Source organism: Stegostoma tigrinum, chromosome 5 (genome assembly GCF_030684315.1).
Source record: "Stegostoma tigrinum isolate sSteTig4 chromosome 5, sSteTig4.hap1, whole genome shotgun sequence".
NCBI lineage: Eukaryota > Metazoa > Chordata > Chondrichthyes > Orectolobiformes > Stegostomatidae > Stegostoma > Stegostoma tigrinum.
The window spans coordinates 88,637,884-88,656,479 of NC_081358.1; the positions used below are offsets into that span (position 1 = coordinate 88,637,884).

General features: G+C 40.0%; 1 protein-coding gene across 5 annotated transcripts in view; it reads left to right on the forward strand.

Annotated features, from left to right (window-relative positions):
* Positions 1 to 18,596, forward strand: part of lrrc69 (leucine rich repeat containing 69) — a 67,469-nt gene continuing 48,873 nt past the window's right edge. For all 5 annotated transcript variants that reach the window (XM_048530110.2, XM_048530111.2, XM_048530114.2 and 2 more), the window contains exons 1-4: positions 1 to 231; positions 2,345 to 2,471; positions 12,069 to 12,141; positions 12,961 to 13,156. In XM_048530110.2, the coding sequence (XP_048386067.1) occupies positions 55 to 231; positions 2,345 to 2,471; positions 12,069 to 12,141; positions 12,961 to 13,156 (573 nt within the window). In that variant the 5' untranslated portion in view covers positions 1 to 54. The remainder of the gene's footprint in view (positions 232 to 2,344; positions 2,472 to 12,068; positions 12,142 to 12,960; positions 13,157 to 18,596) is intronic.

Below are 18,596 nucleotides of genomic sequence, written 5' to 3' on the forward strand. Positions count from 1 at the left end.
ACTGCGCATGTGCATTGAAAGCGTTTCCCTGGAGACGAGACGCGGTGCGGGAAGATGGCGGATGCGTTGGTGTTGCGGGCCCTTCGGGGAAATGCGAGGCACTTGGACCTGAGCGGAAAGAAGCTGAGGCGGGTCCCCAAGGCGGTGGGGAGGTTATTCGAACTGAATCGCCTCCAGCTGAAAAATAACCTGCTCAGCGACATGCCGGCGGAGTTACAGGCGCTCAGCAATGTAAGGCGCGGGGAGGCAGCGAGCCCAGGACCGAACCCTCTCCCCGGTCAATTCACCAGCCCCTCTCTCCCAACCCGCCCCCACCTCGGCACACCCGCCTGCAACCCCCATCCTTGTTCAAGTCCCAACTCCTACCCTCATAACACACGCATTCCGAATACAACCCCATTTAAAAAAAAACCCTCCTCAGCCCTGTTTAGGCCCGAGTTGCTGCCTTGTATCAGGCCACAGCGATTTAAAAGATCTGATAGCACAGTCTTGAAGAAAAGTCTGAGAGTTACTGCCGAACCCCTGGCCAGTGTTTATTCCTCAATTAACATCACAAAACAGGTTAACTGCTCGTTAGAGATAGTGGGAATTGCAGATGCTGGAGAATCCAAGATAACAAGTGTGAAGCTGGATGAACACAGCAGGCCAAGCAGCATCTCAGGAGCACAAAAGCTGACTTTTCGGGCCTAGACCCATCTCTGATGATCTCTGACGAAGGGACTAGGCCCGAAATGTCAGCTTTTGTGCTCCTGAGATGCTGTTTGGCCTGCTGTGTTCATCCAGCTTCACACTTTGTTAACTACTCATTACCATGTTTGTGGGAGCTTGTGCTCAGTTCTGAAATTGGACGATGCATTTCCTTCATTACAATGGCTAAATTTCAAAATTACATCATTGAATGTGAAGTACATTGAGATATCTTGTGTTCATACTGTATAAATGCATATTTTCTTTTAAGCAATGCTAATCATGTACACCACAGGCACCCTAGTACACTAACTTCTCTTCTTGATTCCTCAAAAACTGCCCTTATGTTGGCCTTTCTATGAAATCCCATCCTGATGCCTCACTCTAAATCCCACTGCTAACCTTGTCTAACTAACACCACTTAACATCTACCTCCTGCTGTGGGCTGCTTGTATTTTTTTTCAAATGTGTAATTTACTGAAGCTAGACTTTTAAGAATAGCAAAGCTATTACTTGGTTGGTATCACAAACTATTTTAGCTGCAATAATTATTCCATTATCTACACTGGCCACGGAGGTGGAAATAGACTGCAGTTTCTGCTTCTGACTGAACCTATGTTGAACTTCCACTCACAAACCCTCTTTCTCACAAAGAAGCCTAATTCCAGCTCCATAAAATTGCACCCCTTCCCAACCTCAGTCTATCTGCCCTGCAGTTTTTGGCATTTCCATTTCAAACCTGCCCTGTTAAGCTGCTCATTCTGTATCTTCTGTCAATTTCTGTTCATTGAAAACTCTGCTGCTTGTATCCTGTTTTGTAGTAAATCACATCCTCCTGTTATCCCTTGACCTCACATTGGCTCCAGGTCTCCCTTAGCCTCAATTTATAAATTCTCCTGTTTAAATCCATTTGTGGTCTTATTACTTATGTAACCCTCTGCAGCCAAAATCTCCTTTGCTCTGGCATTGATCTCTTGTGTGTTCCCCTACCCTCCTATTGGTCCACCATTGGTGGTGGCATCTTCAGCCACCTAAAGCCTATGTTGTGTATGACCTTACCTAAATTCCGTTGCCCATTTAAAATCTACACCCTTGACTATTTGATTATGTCTTTCTTTTGGTTGCACAATAGTGCTGTCAGTGATGAAAGTGAGTTTACGCTGTTGTTATCTATTGTAGGGGTGTCCAAATTAGAGAGTCCATCATTGTAGGCCCTGCAGTCGTCTTCAATAAGTTTAGAGTTCTCAATCTTATTTGTGCTAATTTCTTATTCTCTGTTTTGTTTCGTTCTCATTCTTGAAGTGCTTGAAACAGCACATTATTCTGTTGACCTTTGGTGGATCATTACTAAGTCAGAATACTATACTCTGGTGTACTCCAGATACCTACAAAATAACAGAACGCAGATTTAAATTTTATAACTTTCTGAGATGCTATTTGTTCTGAACATTGTTTGGGTTCAGACTTCCAACATTTATAGTTTTTCTTTCTTATTTTTATATCTAAACTATATATGCAGACTACAAGTCTACATATATAAACCATCTATGATTATGAACTAAACAATTTGGACATTCCTAAGTTATTGCAGCAGCTTTTGTATAAACATGAAACGCTTCAAGTACTGTAAATAGAAATATTTTGAACTGTTTTGTAGTTGACAGAACTCAACTTGGGAAATAATTCCTTTGAAACACTTCCAGAAGTTCTGAAACATCTAAGACAATTAAGGAAACTCCACTTGTTTGGTAACAAACTTGAAGCATTATCTCCAAGTGTATTTGGTAAATATAATTGTGCTGTTAATTCTTGCTTGCATTTTTAAAGTTGATTACTTACTTATGAAAGCTGGCTACATTCATTTTAGATTTGTGAACTATTCTGTACAGATCAATTACTGGGGAAGAGGTGACAGTCTAAAATTGAACACGTGAATGTGTAATTAGAGTATTATCTATTACTGTTTGTAGTATATACATTTATGTATTAACTGTAGTATCTAATTTAAGTTGCGGAATGGTGCTGAAATAAATCCTTCAACTTTCAGGGCCAGCATTATTGTCAGTTTTATCTTTTCACCTTTGTTATATGACTGTTTAATCACATTATTGTAACAAGTTATAAAAATTATAAATAATCATAAATGGCTACAACCAAGGTTCTTTACACCTGGTTTTCCTCATTTGTTTACTCAAAGTTGGAGAATAGCATCGATGTAGTTCAGAGGCACTAGAGACCCTCTGTCTGCACTCAAGTTGTAGATAAAGAATTTTTTGATAACCTGAATATAGTACTTCGATCAAACTCTGTGAAAGACAAATAAGTAATCTTTGGATTATTCTATAGTCACTAGATGATCTTCTGTAATATTCCCAACACTGAGTCAGAAGTCACAACCCGATATTTTGGCATGGTAAATGACCTCATGGGGAAAATAATCTGATGCAAACATATAGCATGTAGTAAACAAAGCCTTGCAGAGATGAATTGTGCATAGCTACAAGATTTTAACATATAATTTAGGTGTAACTGTTTTTTGATTTTTGTTTTCATTCAAGTCTGGACATTTTGTTCCATAATTTTCCAAGACTGGTTTGTGACTATTGGAAGTCATGTAACTTGCAATTCTGACACCACAACCATCCTACTGTAAGATACTGACTGTAAGTCAAACCACAGTTGAAAAATAAACTTGACACAAAGGAAAATTTCATGTTAAAGTGAAAGCAGTATTAAAAAAAACTTTAAAAAAGTGAAGCTGCAAATCATTATTTCTATATTTAGAGTTGAGAAAACAAACTTCAATTCAATCTTATTTGGAATTAGTCCTACTTGTTTAATATGAATGAGACTCATTAATCAGGATCTGTTTTAAGTTTGTAAGTTGATGTCTACTCTGGAGGCAGGTGTTCCAATTTATTCTTAAAACTGTGTAATGATAATGCATGTAGGTACTTACAATGTGCTGAATTTCTAAATGAATAGGCGTACAATTTACAACACAACACAATACAATATCCTTTTGTTGTCATGTGTACTCCATTGTCGGAGTACAGTGAAAATCTTTTACAATGTCTGCCTTCTTATGGCAACATCTTAGGTAAGAGTACTAGGTACAATTCTTGGATACAGTGGAGGAATAGAAGTAGTTGCTTAATTACAGAGTTGAAAATAAGTTAAAAATAGGAAAATATTAAAGGGTTAACATTACAGTGTTCTAACGTAATGATTGTTCCCTCACACTGGTCTCCATCTAGGACTCATTGCCTGTATGCTGCTCCGGGACTGCTTCCCATGCACTGCTTCAAGCTCGCAGCCCATGTACTGCTCAGGGTTTACTGCTCCTGGTGTTCTGGGGCTCACGGAGCATGTCTGCAGGCCCCAGAGCACAAGGCCACGTTGCCCGTACTGGTTTTGCCACGGGACTCGGCCTGTGCTTTCTTCCGTTGCTGCAGGATTCACCTGTGCCTGCTCCCTCCAGTCTGCCACGGGATTCATCCCGTGCTCTCTTCCATCGCTGCACGACTCGGCCCGTGCTCTCTGCCATTGCCGAGGGACTCAACTCTGCCTGCTCTGGTTCAAAGTGTCAGCTTTTGTGCTCCTAAGATGCTACTTGGCCTGCTGTGTTCATCCAGCTAAGATGCTGCTTGGCCTGATGTGTTCGTCCAGCTCCACACTTTGTTATCTCTTGGCTTGGTGCCTGTACTTCATTTTGCTTGTTTGCAGATTTTTCGAACACTTTTATAGATGCAAATATGTTTGGGGAACAGTGTGGTCAGTCATGTACAGATATTTATTACAAAATAAACTAATGATGTTTCAAAAAGATCATAACATTTTGACATCCCAATGGGGGAGGTGATGTTTTAGTGATACTATGACTGGACTGATATATGGGTACCCAGGTAATATTCTGGGGACCTGGGTTTGAATCCCATGGCAGAAGATGATGGAATTTGACTTTAATGAAAGTCTGGAACCAAAAGTGCCGTGAAGACTGTGAAACCATTATTGATATTTAGAAAAGCTCATCTGATTCACTAATTTCCTTTAGGGAAGGAAACTGCCACTCTTAGCTGATCTGGCCTGTTTGTCACTCTAGACCCACAACAATGGGCAATCATTGTTGGCCTAGCCAGTGATGCTAATGCCCTCTGCCTGTGAATGAATAAAAAGAACATTGATTACTGGGTTAAATCTATCTACTACATTGGAGCCAATATTTTTTTGCCATGATATCTTGATATTTTTGCTCTCACAATAAGTGAAATGTGACCTGCTCTGTATAAGCACTACTGTGTCATATTTATCCATATGCTAGAATAAATTGAATACTAACAATTCTAATAAGATAACATTATAGAACCTTTCAATTATTTTCGCTTCACATTGCTTTTTCTTGTTTCTCATCTTCCCAATGCCCTCTTCAGTTCAAATTATCTCATTTATGTAACCCATTGCTTGATTCTTTGCCCCCATCCCAATTCTCTTCCTGACACAAATGCTAGATTCATAGAATCTCTATAGTGTGAGGGCAGGCCCTTCAGCCCAAAAAGTCCACACTGACCATCCCACCCAGACCTATCCCCCATAACCCGCCTAATCTACACATCCCTGAACACTACAGGCAATTTAACATGGCCAATCCACCTAACCTGCACATCCTCGGACTGTGCGACTAAACTGGAGCACCCAGAGGAAGCCATTGTAGACACGGAGATCAAGCAAACTCCATGCAGACAGTTGCTGGAAGGTGGGAATGAACCTGGGTTCCTGATGTTTTGAAGCAGCTGTGCTTGCCACTGAGCCACTTTGTTAATGTTATTCTTTTCAGATACTGGACTCCTTTTTTTCCAAACATTTGTCACCATTCCCCAGCTCATTGTCAACATCATTGTAAACTGCTGCCCTATCTCCAATGCCATTTCCTGTTCCATTGTTGAACACATTGTTGCCTCCAAAATGTGCATATCTCCCATTATTTCTTATTTTGTTTTCTCTAATTAGAGTTTAACACTGAAATAGCTTTATACAAAATACAGAATGACATTTCGTGTGACCAGTCATGATGCATTATACCTCCTTGTGTCTCTGGACTTTTCGTTTCCATTTTCCATTTTCCGATTATTTTTCTCTCAGGCCTCCCTGTTAATTAGCTCACAGGGATTGCCTTTTATTTGGTGGTTCTTGTACCAATCTAATTGCTGTCAAGACATCTGCAGCAATGATTTCTGATCCTGTCCATAGACCATTGCATCTAAAGTTTTCTAACTGTCCTTGAACAGTTTATTCAACTAAATGCTGCTGCTTAGCAGTGGAGTCAGTTTTCATGTGAGAATGAATGCTGTCTCTCCAGTGTCTGACAATGCCTCAACTATCATATACTGCAGATTGCATGTTTGCCAAACATTTTTGGGTGAAGGATGGTCTTCTCAAGTTTATAGTTTGGAAATATTGAAACCCTGACCTCTGACCACCACCATAAACCCCATCCTCTGGCCAACAATGCTATCTCTCTTTTTAGTCACTGTTTCAAGCTGAACCATATTACAACCAACAGACTCTCCAATGAAGCCACTGGCTACTTTCAACTTTGCAGCATCACCCATATTTGCATTACCTTGGCTGAAATGCCCCTAAAATTTTCATCTATTCCTTCCTTGCTGTGGGCCAGACCACTCCAATGGTTTATCTTGATCAGTGTTCTATCCAGGACAATACATGATACCAACTCATCCAAAATACTGCTGCTTGTATTCTCTTTCACATTAATTTCTACTCATTCACTGCCCTTTATCTCACTGACCTGCATTGACCCTGGGTACCAGTATTCTAATTCTCGTGTTTAAATCCCTTTTGTCTTCAAATTTTACTTTCTCTTTAACATCGTCTAGATTTACAGCTAATCCTAATTTTCATCATTCTGTTGTCGCTGGCACCTTGTGTATTCTCCTTCCTTCACTCTGCCAATGGCAATTTCTATAGTTCAGTGCTCTTCAGTTCCTTTAAATTGAAAAATGCATAATATATGTAGTGATTTGGATTTTAAGATAGACACAGGTGGATATGGGGAGAAAGTAGGAATATGGCATTGTGATAAAGGATCTGCTATGGTCATGTGAATGGTGAAGCAGGCTCAAATGGACTGCTACTAGTTTCTGTGAACCCTTGGCGGCAAATTGGCATGAAACGGAAGCCAAGATAGCAACTCACTTCGGACATTGGAACAGACTGCTCTGAAGTTTTCTTTCAAGGGTTGAGAGTTGGTAATAAATGAGCTGATTGCTGCCATGTTGTGGTACTGGCTAGTCACTTTGTTCCCTCCTCCAGAGTTTGTCACAAATGTAGAGGAAACATATTGTGTTTTTCTGGGATAAGAAGCAATATTAGGTCACTGCTGAAGGACTGAGCCTCTTTTTTGAGGAAGGGAGGTTAGGCATTGGTTTGTCTCTGCATCTAGATAGCGACTTACCACCTTCAAACCCTACAGTGATACCTTTATGCTGGCATTATGTATGTGGCCTCAATTACTAAATGTAGTTCCTGTTTGTGGAGTGGATGTGTCATTGGATCTTCTTCCAAGAATTGTCTGTCTTTTATCTGACATGACCATGGAACATTGGAACATGGTTGTCTCACACTGGAGCTCTCCTGCCAAGGGGATGGTGACTGTCATAAGGGAGCCATTGTTTAGGAACTAGTTCCCCTTCCAGTGAGATATGTGGTAGCTGGTAGAGGAGTCAGCTCAGAATGCTGGGCTGACCATACTGGAAGAGTTGGATGGTGGAGGAGTGGGCTGGATGATGCCTGTGCAATTGACTGTTCAGACAATGGTCAATGTTGAACATGCAGCCCAAGCCATCCTGAGCCACATGACCGCTACACAGTCCCAAGCAGGAATAGGAAATCGATACTTCCAGAAGATTTGGTCCCTGTTCATTTCAGAATTAACATTGACCCCAGATCCCTCAGAATCCAGTGGCCCCACAGTTTGAGTGATAATGGGAGCTGCAGATGCTGGAGAATCCAAGATAACAAAGTGTGGAGCTGGATGAACACAGCAGGCCAAGCAGCATCTCAGGCGCACAACAGTTTGAGTTGTTCTGGTAAAATTCAGTCGGTATCCCTCAGAGTGGAGCATGGGCTGCTGCTACTGTACACTTCATATTTCCTCTTCTTTGTCCAACACTGGGCTATGTCTTATGTCCTAACTTCCAGCAGCAGAAAAATGTCACGGAGAGCTCTCTAGAAAGGGGACCTTCCTCTTTCCATTGGGGATCTGGGGTGTAAATGTTGCATGTGGCAGTCTTATGTAGTAAATCGTTCAGTAGGTTCTCTGGATGCCAGGCCATACATAGCTTTCGTGGTCTGCAAAAAAAAAGCCCACCATATTTGCTTAGATTTGTTTTTTGTTTTCAGCTCCTAATTGGTTCCCTAAAGGAGATCCTTTTAAATTTTTGTTTACACTTCAGCAGCACACTTACAATCGCTGAGCACCATGAGTGGAGGGATGTGAAGAGATGGAGGGCTTCCTTCAAAACCTGTTTCTGGGACTGGCCAAAGTGTTTCCAGTAGTTTCCAGTAGCAGAATGTGGAGGGCGTTGTAGTAGCTGCCTATCTGAACATCTTCTGTGATCATGTCTGCACTCAGGTGTTCCTTGAGAGGGAGCATGGACTGCCCTCTGGCACAATAGTCGGCACAACAGGCGCTGGAGTACATCATCACCCACAGAAATAATATTTTGATTTAATTTTTGTAAGTGTCTGTTGCAGCTGTCTAGGTTTCCATTGGCAGTCCCATTTTTGTGTTTGCCACAGTGCCCCACTAAAGGTTTTCTAACTTGTTTAAAGTTTTCTTTGAAAGAGTACAAAGGAGGTTTGGTGGCAGTACTCTCTCTCAATCATTAGGTGGTAGTGGTTGGTTTGACAGCACAAATGACAATTACTATAACGAGTTCACAAAGTAAATGGCAATAGATAGAGAAAAAATAGTGTTGAATTGACTTGCAACATGATCCAAATACTTTCCAGTGACTATTCAATAAGTCTCTGCTTATTCACTGTTCTTAGAAACCCAACGTCACTATCATCTGTGAGCAGGCAATTGTCTGCAGATTATTTCTGGCTTCATATTTAAATATTTTATTGAAGCTGTTGCCTCTTTCAGGGACATGCTTCGATTACCTTTGACGTCAGTGGTGAAAATGTGCGTAGAGTACAATAGCTGGACTGAAAACTTTTCCACTCACTTTATCCAACCTATACCTGAAAAAGTCAGAAATCCATGCAGTTAAATAATTATTCAATACCAGCCCTTTAACTGCACCCTGATGGCATTCAACAGATTGAAATATTTAAAATTATCACTTGCCTTATTCAGGTGTTCCTATATCTGAGTTAAATTGTACACAGCTACAGGAGAGCGCGAGATTCAAGGTTAGAGTCTCCTGTGACTTGTGGCTTAAGACAAACTATTTTTTTCCATCACTGTCCAGAGTAAGAAATCTCTGTTTAGTTAAGAGTATCATCTTACCTGACAACCAGCGGATTGTGGTTTTCCACATGTTATTTGTCTGTATGCTTGTTGGGTCTGCAACAAAAGTTATACTATGCAGACGTCTGTCAGTCTGATTTGGAAGGACCATGAATTTTTTTATTTGAATCCTAATTTACAACTTGAATGGTTTGGGTGACTTTACATTTTGCAGTGAAAAACGGCAAAAGACAGGCAATATCAGCAATAAATTAGTTAAGGGGTAGTAGGAACTGCAGATGCTGGAGAATCTGAGATAACAAGGTGTACAGCTGGAGGAACACAGCAGGCCAAGCAGCATCAGAGGTGCAGGAAGGCTGACGTTTCGGACCCTTCATCTGAATAACGATCTTGTCTCAAAACATCAGTCTTCCTGCTCCTCTGATGCTGCTTGGCCTGCTGTGTTCATCCAGCTCTACACCGTGTCATCTATAATAAATTAGGTAATATGGTTTCTAGTCTCTGAAAAAAAACTTTCCACCATCATTACAACATCGCTTGCAATTATTTAAGCCAAATATTGTCTTCTGATTTGTAATTAACTATGAGTGTTCTTCAATTTATGTGCAAGTAAGGGGAATATCAGATTGTATTGCAATTCTTGTTCGTTTCATTTCTCAGCCAAATGTAATTTCATGTTTTCCTTACAAATCTCCTAAGGGTTTGAACTGATGGAAATATTTCTACTTGCAGAAATAAAAAATGTCAATGATTGAAGCCTGTGGTTTAGCTAGTTTAGTACAAGTAGCTGTGACTGATACTTTTCTTTCTAATGCTGCAGTTTTATTCTGTGTTGACTGTCTTGCCAGTTGGTCTTGTGCAATGTGACAAATGTGAAAGTAGAAGGAAAGAAAAACAGATGCTATAAAACAAACAAAGTTGCTGGAAAAGCTCTGCAGGTCTGGCAGCATCTGTGGAGGAGAAAGCAGAGTTAATGTTTCGAGTCCAGTGACCCTTCCTCAGAATTCACTTGATAGATCAGTTGTACAAAAATGCACAACTGATCTATCAACCTTTGCTTTTATTAATATCGACAACTTTTTTATATATTCTCAACATTCAGTATAAATTCATATGCTTACAGGATTAGGGATAGAAAAGAATGGAACTCTAAAAGATACAATGTTTACTAATGATATCCATCACATCCCAATATTCTTGAAATTAATAACAAAATCAGAAATTGCTAGAAAATCTCAGCCGGTCAATCCATTGAGTGAAAGCAGAGGTAATGCTTCAGGATAACATTTCAGAATCTGAAGAAGGATCACTGGACCTGAAACGTTAACCGTGCTTTTGTTCCACAGTGCTGCCAAACCTGCTGAGTTTTTCCAGCAATTTCTGATTTTGTTTCTGCAGTTCTTTCTTTTTCCTTGAAATTAGTATCATAAACTTTTACAAAACAAATGTTACTTTTTTTCATCTTAAAGCATAGCCAACAGTTTTTAATATCTTATCGTCCAAAATATTAAGAACAACCTCAATCCACCCCCCACCCCCCCAAACAACCCCAGTCCATGCTGTGCCAGATTGAAACATTCCTACTGCACCCTTCCTGTGTCTTTCTAAAAACTACCTACTTATTCACTAAATCGGTAGCTCCACCACTTTGGTATCAGCCACCAGTTCTTCCCCTTCTTTTCACTCACCTCCTGACATTTTTCTTTGTTCCACTACACTTATCTTCCATTCCACTAAACCTTGTCTATTATTGACAAAGATTGGGAGTTTTATTTGCTCAGGTTTTCCCAAGTGGAAGGAAACAACTGACTTTCTGTAAGAATGCTAGGATAACAGTGCTACAAAGTAAATTTGCCACAGTGCAAGTAGGTCAAAGTGGAAGTATCAAGCAGAGAAAAGGTAGGGATTTGATGATTACGTGGACGGATGAAGTAGAGAATGGTTAGGTGCCACGTTATGTTGGGAAAAGGTGCATTTCAGTAGCACAGAGGTGTGAATATCTTAAAAGAGTTGGAAAAAATGGGTGGTTCTTTTTAAGATGTGGAATGTATGGTGATAGCCTCGTTTGAATTCTCTGTTTTTGGAATTGTATAAAATTGTCAGCAACTCAGTGGAGTTTTTTTTACATTTTCTGCACTGGTCATATACAAAACATTCTGATGAAATCTTGTGATCAACTTCTGTATTTACTTCTGTGTTGTGTGGGAGATTGAACGAATGTATACATGGTAAAAAGAATGAGGAAAAAAATGCAGAGTCAGGATGAATCTACATCAGTTAATTATTTTCCATATTCATTTATCCACTAAGCCCTCCTCGACCTACTGTTGTTATTGATATTATTTTGGAGATTGAATTTGTACCCATTTTTAAAGCTAATTTTCTATCTCAGGGCAATGTACTCCATGATCAAGTGGGACTTTTGAGTAATTTTTTCCCAGGCTTTTAACTTTATCAGTGTTACTTTAATCTAAATATTGCAAGGCAATAAAAACAGCATGGAATTACCCTTTCTTGGACTTCCTTCCTACCGTTTTAAATCTCTTTACAATTTCATATGCAGTAACATGGTAAAAGTAGGGAGACGCCAGAGCAGGGGAAATCAACCTTATTGGATTTTTCAGAAAAACGAAGACGTTGCAGATGCTGGAAACCCAAAAGCAGAAAAATCTGCAAACATTCAGCAGATCTGACAACATACATGTTCCCATGAAATGTCATCCTCTGAAATTTTTGATAACACTTTATTCTTCACAAATGTTGCAAGACCTTAAAAGAATTTCCAGTATTTTGTGCTCTCATTTTTGTTTCCATATTGTAGTATCAATTGCTAGACACTTTTTAATGTTTGTCTCATTTCCAAAATGCACATTTTTGGTCATTTCAGAGTGTTTAGAAGACCTAGCTTTCTTGAACCTGAATAACAACAAATTGACAACCTTGCCTGAAGAGATATGCAGGTAAAGGAATTTGTTTTCTATTGCTTTGTTATATGTTGCATCAAGTAAACATTATTTATTTCCATAGTTACTTCTCCATCTGTTTCAAATGTAAAGACCGTGGCTCGACTACAGTACTGCAGATGCAGCGTTGTTCAGTACTTCAATGTTACATCCAGCCTTCTTGTATGCTTGCAGACGTGGCCATTGGTAATTGTTTGACAATGGCAGTAATGCTACAGGCAAGCCTTTTTCTGTCCTCACCTGACATCTCACAGGCTACTCTCCAACAAGTAATGAATAAATCCTGGCCTGGATTACGTAACCTTGCATCTCCCAGAAATTAAATCTGAAGCATCTGGTTTATGTGGTTCGGTATCATTTGTGTTTACATACAAATGGTAGGCAGGAACAACTAAACAGTCCATAATAATTAGGAGCTCTGGATATTAACTCATTAACTTTGACACTTTTTGGATTAATATACCAACATTGCTAGAAAGTGAAACATATGTCATAGTTATGCAGAAATGTGCAGAACAAGATTTTATTGAAATTTAATGCTATTAGACTAGATGTAAGGCATATTCCTTGTGGTGGATTATTTTTGTGTCTGACGTTTGTATGAAAATGCAATAGACTATTCTTTAAAGAACAGTTTTATATTAATAGGTTTGGAAGAAGATCTATTTTCTACAGTTTACAAGTGTTTAACCAATAACATTATTCTCGAGAGATCAGGCAAATTAGGTCCAGTTTAAGATTTTTTTCTGGTAAATAAGACTTGATCTGTAGAGGGCGTCACTGTATCATTTCAAATAATGAATTATTGCTTTGCAGACTGACACAGCTCAAATATCTTACTGTGAACAACAACCAACTTGAGAGCATTCCAAGCAAACTTTGTCTCCTGCAACATCTTTGTGAACTGCATTTAGCACACAATAAACTCAAATCACTTCCACATGACATTGGATTTTTGACTAATCTCAAGAAGCTTTCTGTGCCAAGGAACAAAATCCAGGTGCTCCCTGAAGTAAGTTATCATGAAACAGAATTTCTTATTGTATTGCATTTAAATATATACATTAAAACATTAGTTCATTGATTTTTGGAGGGATTCTCCTAATCATCTGCAGTAATCTAATTGAGAGATCTATAAAATCCAGGGAAATGATATGATTTTTTTTTCCTGTGCTCCTGTGGATATTCAGTTGAAATTGTGTCAGGTAACTTGCATTTCTTTGATATCTCATGTCATCTAATGCTTTAACAAAGATCTGTAGCTCGGGTTGTGGGTGGTGTTGTTGGTTGCTTCACCGAGCTGACTGGTTTTTGTGCAAACATTTTGTCTCCCTTCTAGGTGACATCTTAAGTGTTGCCTAGCCTCTGTTGAAGCGCTGTTGTTCCGTCCTACTCTGAATTTCTATGGTCCGGTCTGCCCTGGTGGGCAGTCTTGTTTCCATGGTGGCATGCAGATGAGGTCTATTTCAACATGTTTGTTTATTGCACCGGTGGTTGAAAACCAAGCCTCCAGGAATTCTTGTGCTTATCTTTGTTTTGCTTGTCCCAGTACAGTAACTTTGTCCCAGTTAAACTGATATACTCTGATGTAGGAGGACGTTGAAACAAGGGAGAGTTAGTCGTGCCGTTTTGCTACTAGTTGGCTTTCATGTTCATAGCACGAGCGGCACAGTGGCTCATTTGTTAGCACTGCTGTCTCGCAGTGGCAGGGACGCGGGTTCGATTCCAACCTCGGGTGACTGTCTGTGAGGAGTTTGCACATTCTCCCCGTGTCTGCGTGGGTTTCCTCTAGGTGCTCTGGTTTCCACCCACAGTCCAAAGATGTGCAGGGTAGGTGGATTGGCTATGCTAAATTGCCCATATTGCCCAGGGATGTTTAGGTTAGGTGAGTTAGACATGGGAAATGATGGGGCAGGGGAATGGGTCTGGTTGGGATGCTCTTCGGAGGGGCTGTGTGGACTTGTTGGGCCGAATGACTTTTCCAACACTATAGGGATTCTATGAAAACGGCATGACCAATTCTCCCTCATTTCAATGTACTCTGACGTAGGAGGACATCAGTTGAACTGGGACAAAGTTACTGCACTAGGACAAGCAAAACAAAAACACGCACGAAATTCCTGGAGGCCTGGTTTTCATCCACTGGTGCGATAAACAAACATGTTGAAATAGACCTCATCTACCTCCCACCATGGTACAAAACTGGAAACAAGACTGCCCACCATAACAGACTGGACCATATAAATTCAGAGCAGGTCAGAGCAATAGTGCTTCAAAGGAAGCTAGACACGACAGAAGATGTCACCTAGAAGGGAGATGAAATGTTTGCATGAAAACCAATCAGCTCGGCGAAACAACCAACAACTCCATCTCATGTCATCTTTCAGAGGCCACAAAGTGCTCTGCAGTTAATGGAGTACTAATGAATTCTTGGTTTTTTTTTGTAGAGAAACATGGCAAGCATTTTTATGTACAGAATATTCATAAAGAAGTAGTGAGACAAATGTGTAGACAAACTGGTTTTAGTGGTATTTTGTGAGAGAGGGATGAGGACTTATGCATGGAGAAACTCTCACTCTTTTTGAAATAACGTCATAGAATATCATTGCATTCATCTGAGCAGGCAGACAGGACCTTAAAGTAACATTTTATTTGGAAGATGATATTTCTGGACAATGCAGCATTCTCCTGGTATGTATGTCGAGGTTATATGTTCACATCTACAGTGTGGCTTCAACTTTCATTTTTCTGATTTGGGGGTGAACATTATCAATTGAGTCAAGCTAGTCTGTAGGTAATTTCATGTGTGCTGTTGGCCCAAAATGATGGTACATTAATAGCTACACATAATTGAATAAGATGTAAAATTTCTGAGTGAAAATTTTTACTTACAAAACATTTGTGAAAACCATTGTTAGCAATTTATTCTAGACCGTGATGGATAAGTAAAGAAAGCTGTTCCATAGCTAGTTGGAATTTGTTATTATCTTGGGGGTAAGTTGATCTTAATGATCAACCCCTGTGTTATGGCTTAAGTGTTTGCAGGAGGAAACAGTTTACTTAGATAATGACAGTGCCAAGAAGCTCAAAGAGCTGTATTCAAGAGTTTTTTGGACAGAGGATAGTGGATTTAATATTTTAATGTCATGGTACAGGTAGGGATATTCCTAAATTCTATGTAATTGAGTCTTGTCATCTCATTTAGGTAAATTAGAAACATCTATTTAATTGCAAAATTTAGGAAAAGTAGGGATGAGAAAAGAGCTTTTAACCCAAAGCTGTTTAATTTTCTGGCATATTATTACATCAATCATTGTGGCATATAACTATTTTTGAACAATCCCACCAGTTTTGTTTCTGATTAACTTTCTAGTTAGATTATTCCTAACTAAAAGCAAAATTGTGTGGAAGCTAAAAATCTGAAATAAGAACAATAATGGGCAAACTGAGCAGTTCTGGTGCATCTGTGGAGAAAGAAACAGTTAGTGTTTCAAGTCCAGAGTGATTCTCCCCTTGCAAGTGAACCTTTATCATATGAAAGAATAAAAGTACTCTCGTAAATCTCTGCTTCACAGATTTATGGGTATCAGATGGCCACATTTGTGACTGCAGACCATTGTCAGCTCAGATTCTTCTCACCCTGGCAGATGTGGACACATTGTATTTTTAAAATATCAGAACGTCTTTGGAGGGGAGCACCATCTGTAAACACCCTTAGTCCTCCACCTACATCAGTAGTATCTATCAGTGTTTATGGGAGTGTCAGTGGGCCACAGTCTTAACAGTTTAATTACACCTGCAGTCTTTGCAAGTTCTCCATTGTCTTTAAGGAATGTTGAATACAGAGATGACTTGTTAGTTAATGCCTTTCAAAAGTTCATACAGGTGATAGCTCTCCGACATAGAGGTGATCGTCGTCACGCAGCCAGATTGCACTTACTGTTGCAGGTTTTACTTATAATAAGAACTTGCATTTCATGTCACACATTCTTTGGTGTGTACAGCCCAAGGGAATGCACTTAAGTTCTGGACCATCTTGGAAAGTGGCAGTCTGCACCACTAGTTATGAACAAGAACTGAGATCTTTCACCAAGTTGATGGTCCTCTAGGACAAATTGATGTTTACTTTGGTAGAATTCCCAGGGAACATCCCATTGAGCATAGGTGTATACAGTATCAGATGGGTGTCAGACATTTCCCAACCACCAGCAGCTAGCAGGCTGTATACAATGGTGCTAATTATTTGAGTGTGCATGAAGGGAATGTGGGAACTGTTTTCACCACCATTCAAGATACAGTTTAGTAATATTTTCAAGTTCCAGCAATAATGTGCCCTGCCAAATGATTTTGACCCCCTTCGTAATGAGTAGGAACAGAAGTAAACAGTTGGCATCTTAAGTTCATTCCACTATGCACATAGATCATGGCTGATCTGTCTATGATCTGTCTATGGCCATAACTTCATTTTTTCTGCCTGCCTTCTCCCCCACTGCCAAAAACTGTTGAAGATCAAAAATTTGTCTAACTCAATTGTGGACAAATTCAATGGCTTGTCTTTGTTGTTGTCTGCAGTCGAGCATTCCAGAACTTGAACCACCCTCTGAGAGAAGAAATATCTTCATCTTGAATGAGAGACCCACTGTATCCTCCACTAGATTGCCACACGAAGAAAAACATTCTCACAATATTGAACATGCCAATCTCCATTGAAGTTTATCTGTTTCCAAAGGACAACATTCATTCTTCTGAAGTCCAATGAGTAGAGAACCAGCTTGCTAAATGTTTCCTCATATGACAACCTCTTTGTCTCAGGAATCAACCTAATGATCCTTATGTGACCTGCCTTCAAAGCGAGTATATCCTTTCTTAATTAAAGAGATTGAAACTGTACATAGTGGCATGGTCTCACCAGTAAGTTGCGACTACCCTTCTTTTATATTTCATCTTCCTTTTGGTAAAGGCCAACATTCCATTTACCTTCCTAGTTATCCTTTGTACCTGCTAATGTTTTGTGATTGGTGCATAAGGGCTCACAGATCCTAATCCATAGCCTTCTGAAGTCCCTCTCTATTGAAATAATATTCTAGCAAAACACTGCAGATGCTAGATGTCTGAAATAAAAGCCACAGGTGTTGGAGAGACTCAGCAAGTCCGACAGCATATGCAGAGAAAGAAACAGAGTTAATGTTTTGAGTCCTTTGCCCTTTCTGATAATCTAACCTTATAGTAAAGTGACAAAGGATTAGTTGGTTTTGTATCCAAAGAACATGGCCTTTTTCTTGTCACAAGTTATTTTGGCTCCCAGGTCAAACTATTAATTCATCAGTCTGTGAATAGACAAAGGCTCTGAATAGAATATGGTGACATTGTCCATATACAATGGAATCTTTGTTCATAGCATCAAGCGGCCTGAAATTGTCACTCTCTTATGTCCGAACTCTTCTTGATGTGCCTAGTGAAATGTATGATACAACACCTGACCAATACACCTGAGTTTTTTTTGTATTGAGCAATAAGATTAAATTGTGAATTCTTTCTTCATGCACCATTTTGGAGAACATCCACTTGGCACTTCAACCTTAGCTTTTGTACTGCTGTGAGTGTTCCTGTTTTGTAGCTTCACCATGTTGACATCTGATTTTTAGATATGCCTGGTGCTGCTCCTGGCATTCCCTCCTGCAGTCTTGTTGAATGAGGGATGATCTCTGGCTTGATGGTAATGGTTGAAAATAAGAAATGCCAGAACTTGAGATTGCGTGTTGGAACATAATTCTGCTGCTGATGGCCTATAACACCTCATGGATACTTTGAATTGCCAGATCTATTCAAAGTCTGTATCATTCAGCATGGCAATAATGCCACACAGCACGACAGTGTGAGACATGGTTTCATCTCCACATGGATGTTGTGCTGGTCACCTTTACCAGTGCTGTCGTTAGCGAATGCATCTGTGGCAGGCACATTGGTGAAGTTGAGGTCAGTAGGCTTATCCATTTTGTGGGTTCCCTCACCACATGGCACATATCTGGTCTAACAACAGTGTCATTTAGGACTTGACCAACTCAATCAATATCACTGCTGCCAAACTACTCAGTGATGGATATTGAAATCCCCAACTCACAGTACATTCTGTGCCCTTGCTATCCTCAGTGCTTCGTTCAACGTGGAGGAGTACTGATTCATCCGCCGAGGGAGTATAGTATGTTGTAACCAGCAGAACGTTTCCTTGTGCATGTTTGACCTGGCATGGGACTTCCCAGTGTCTGAAATGAATGTCGAGGACTCCCAAGCACCTCCGTCTCATATCCACCACTGTAGCTCCAATGCTTTATGATCTATCCTGCTAATGGGACAGGAAATATCCAGGGATGGTGATGGTGGACCTGGGACATAGTTATACTTTGGAATCACAGTTTACAATGTCAAGCTGCTGCTAGTCTGACAAAACACTC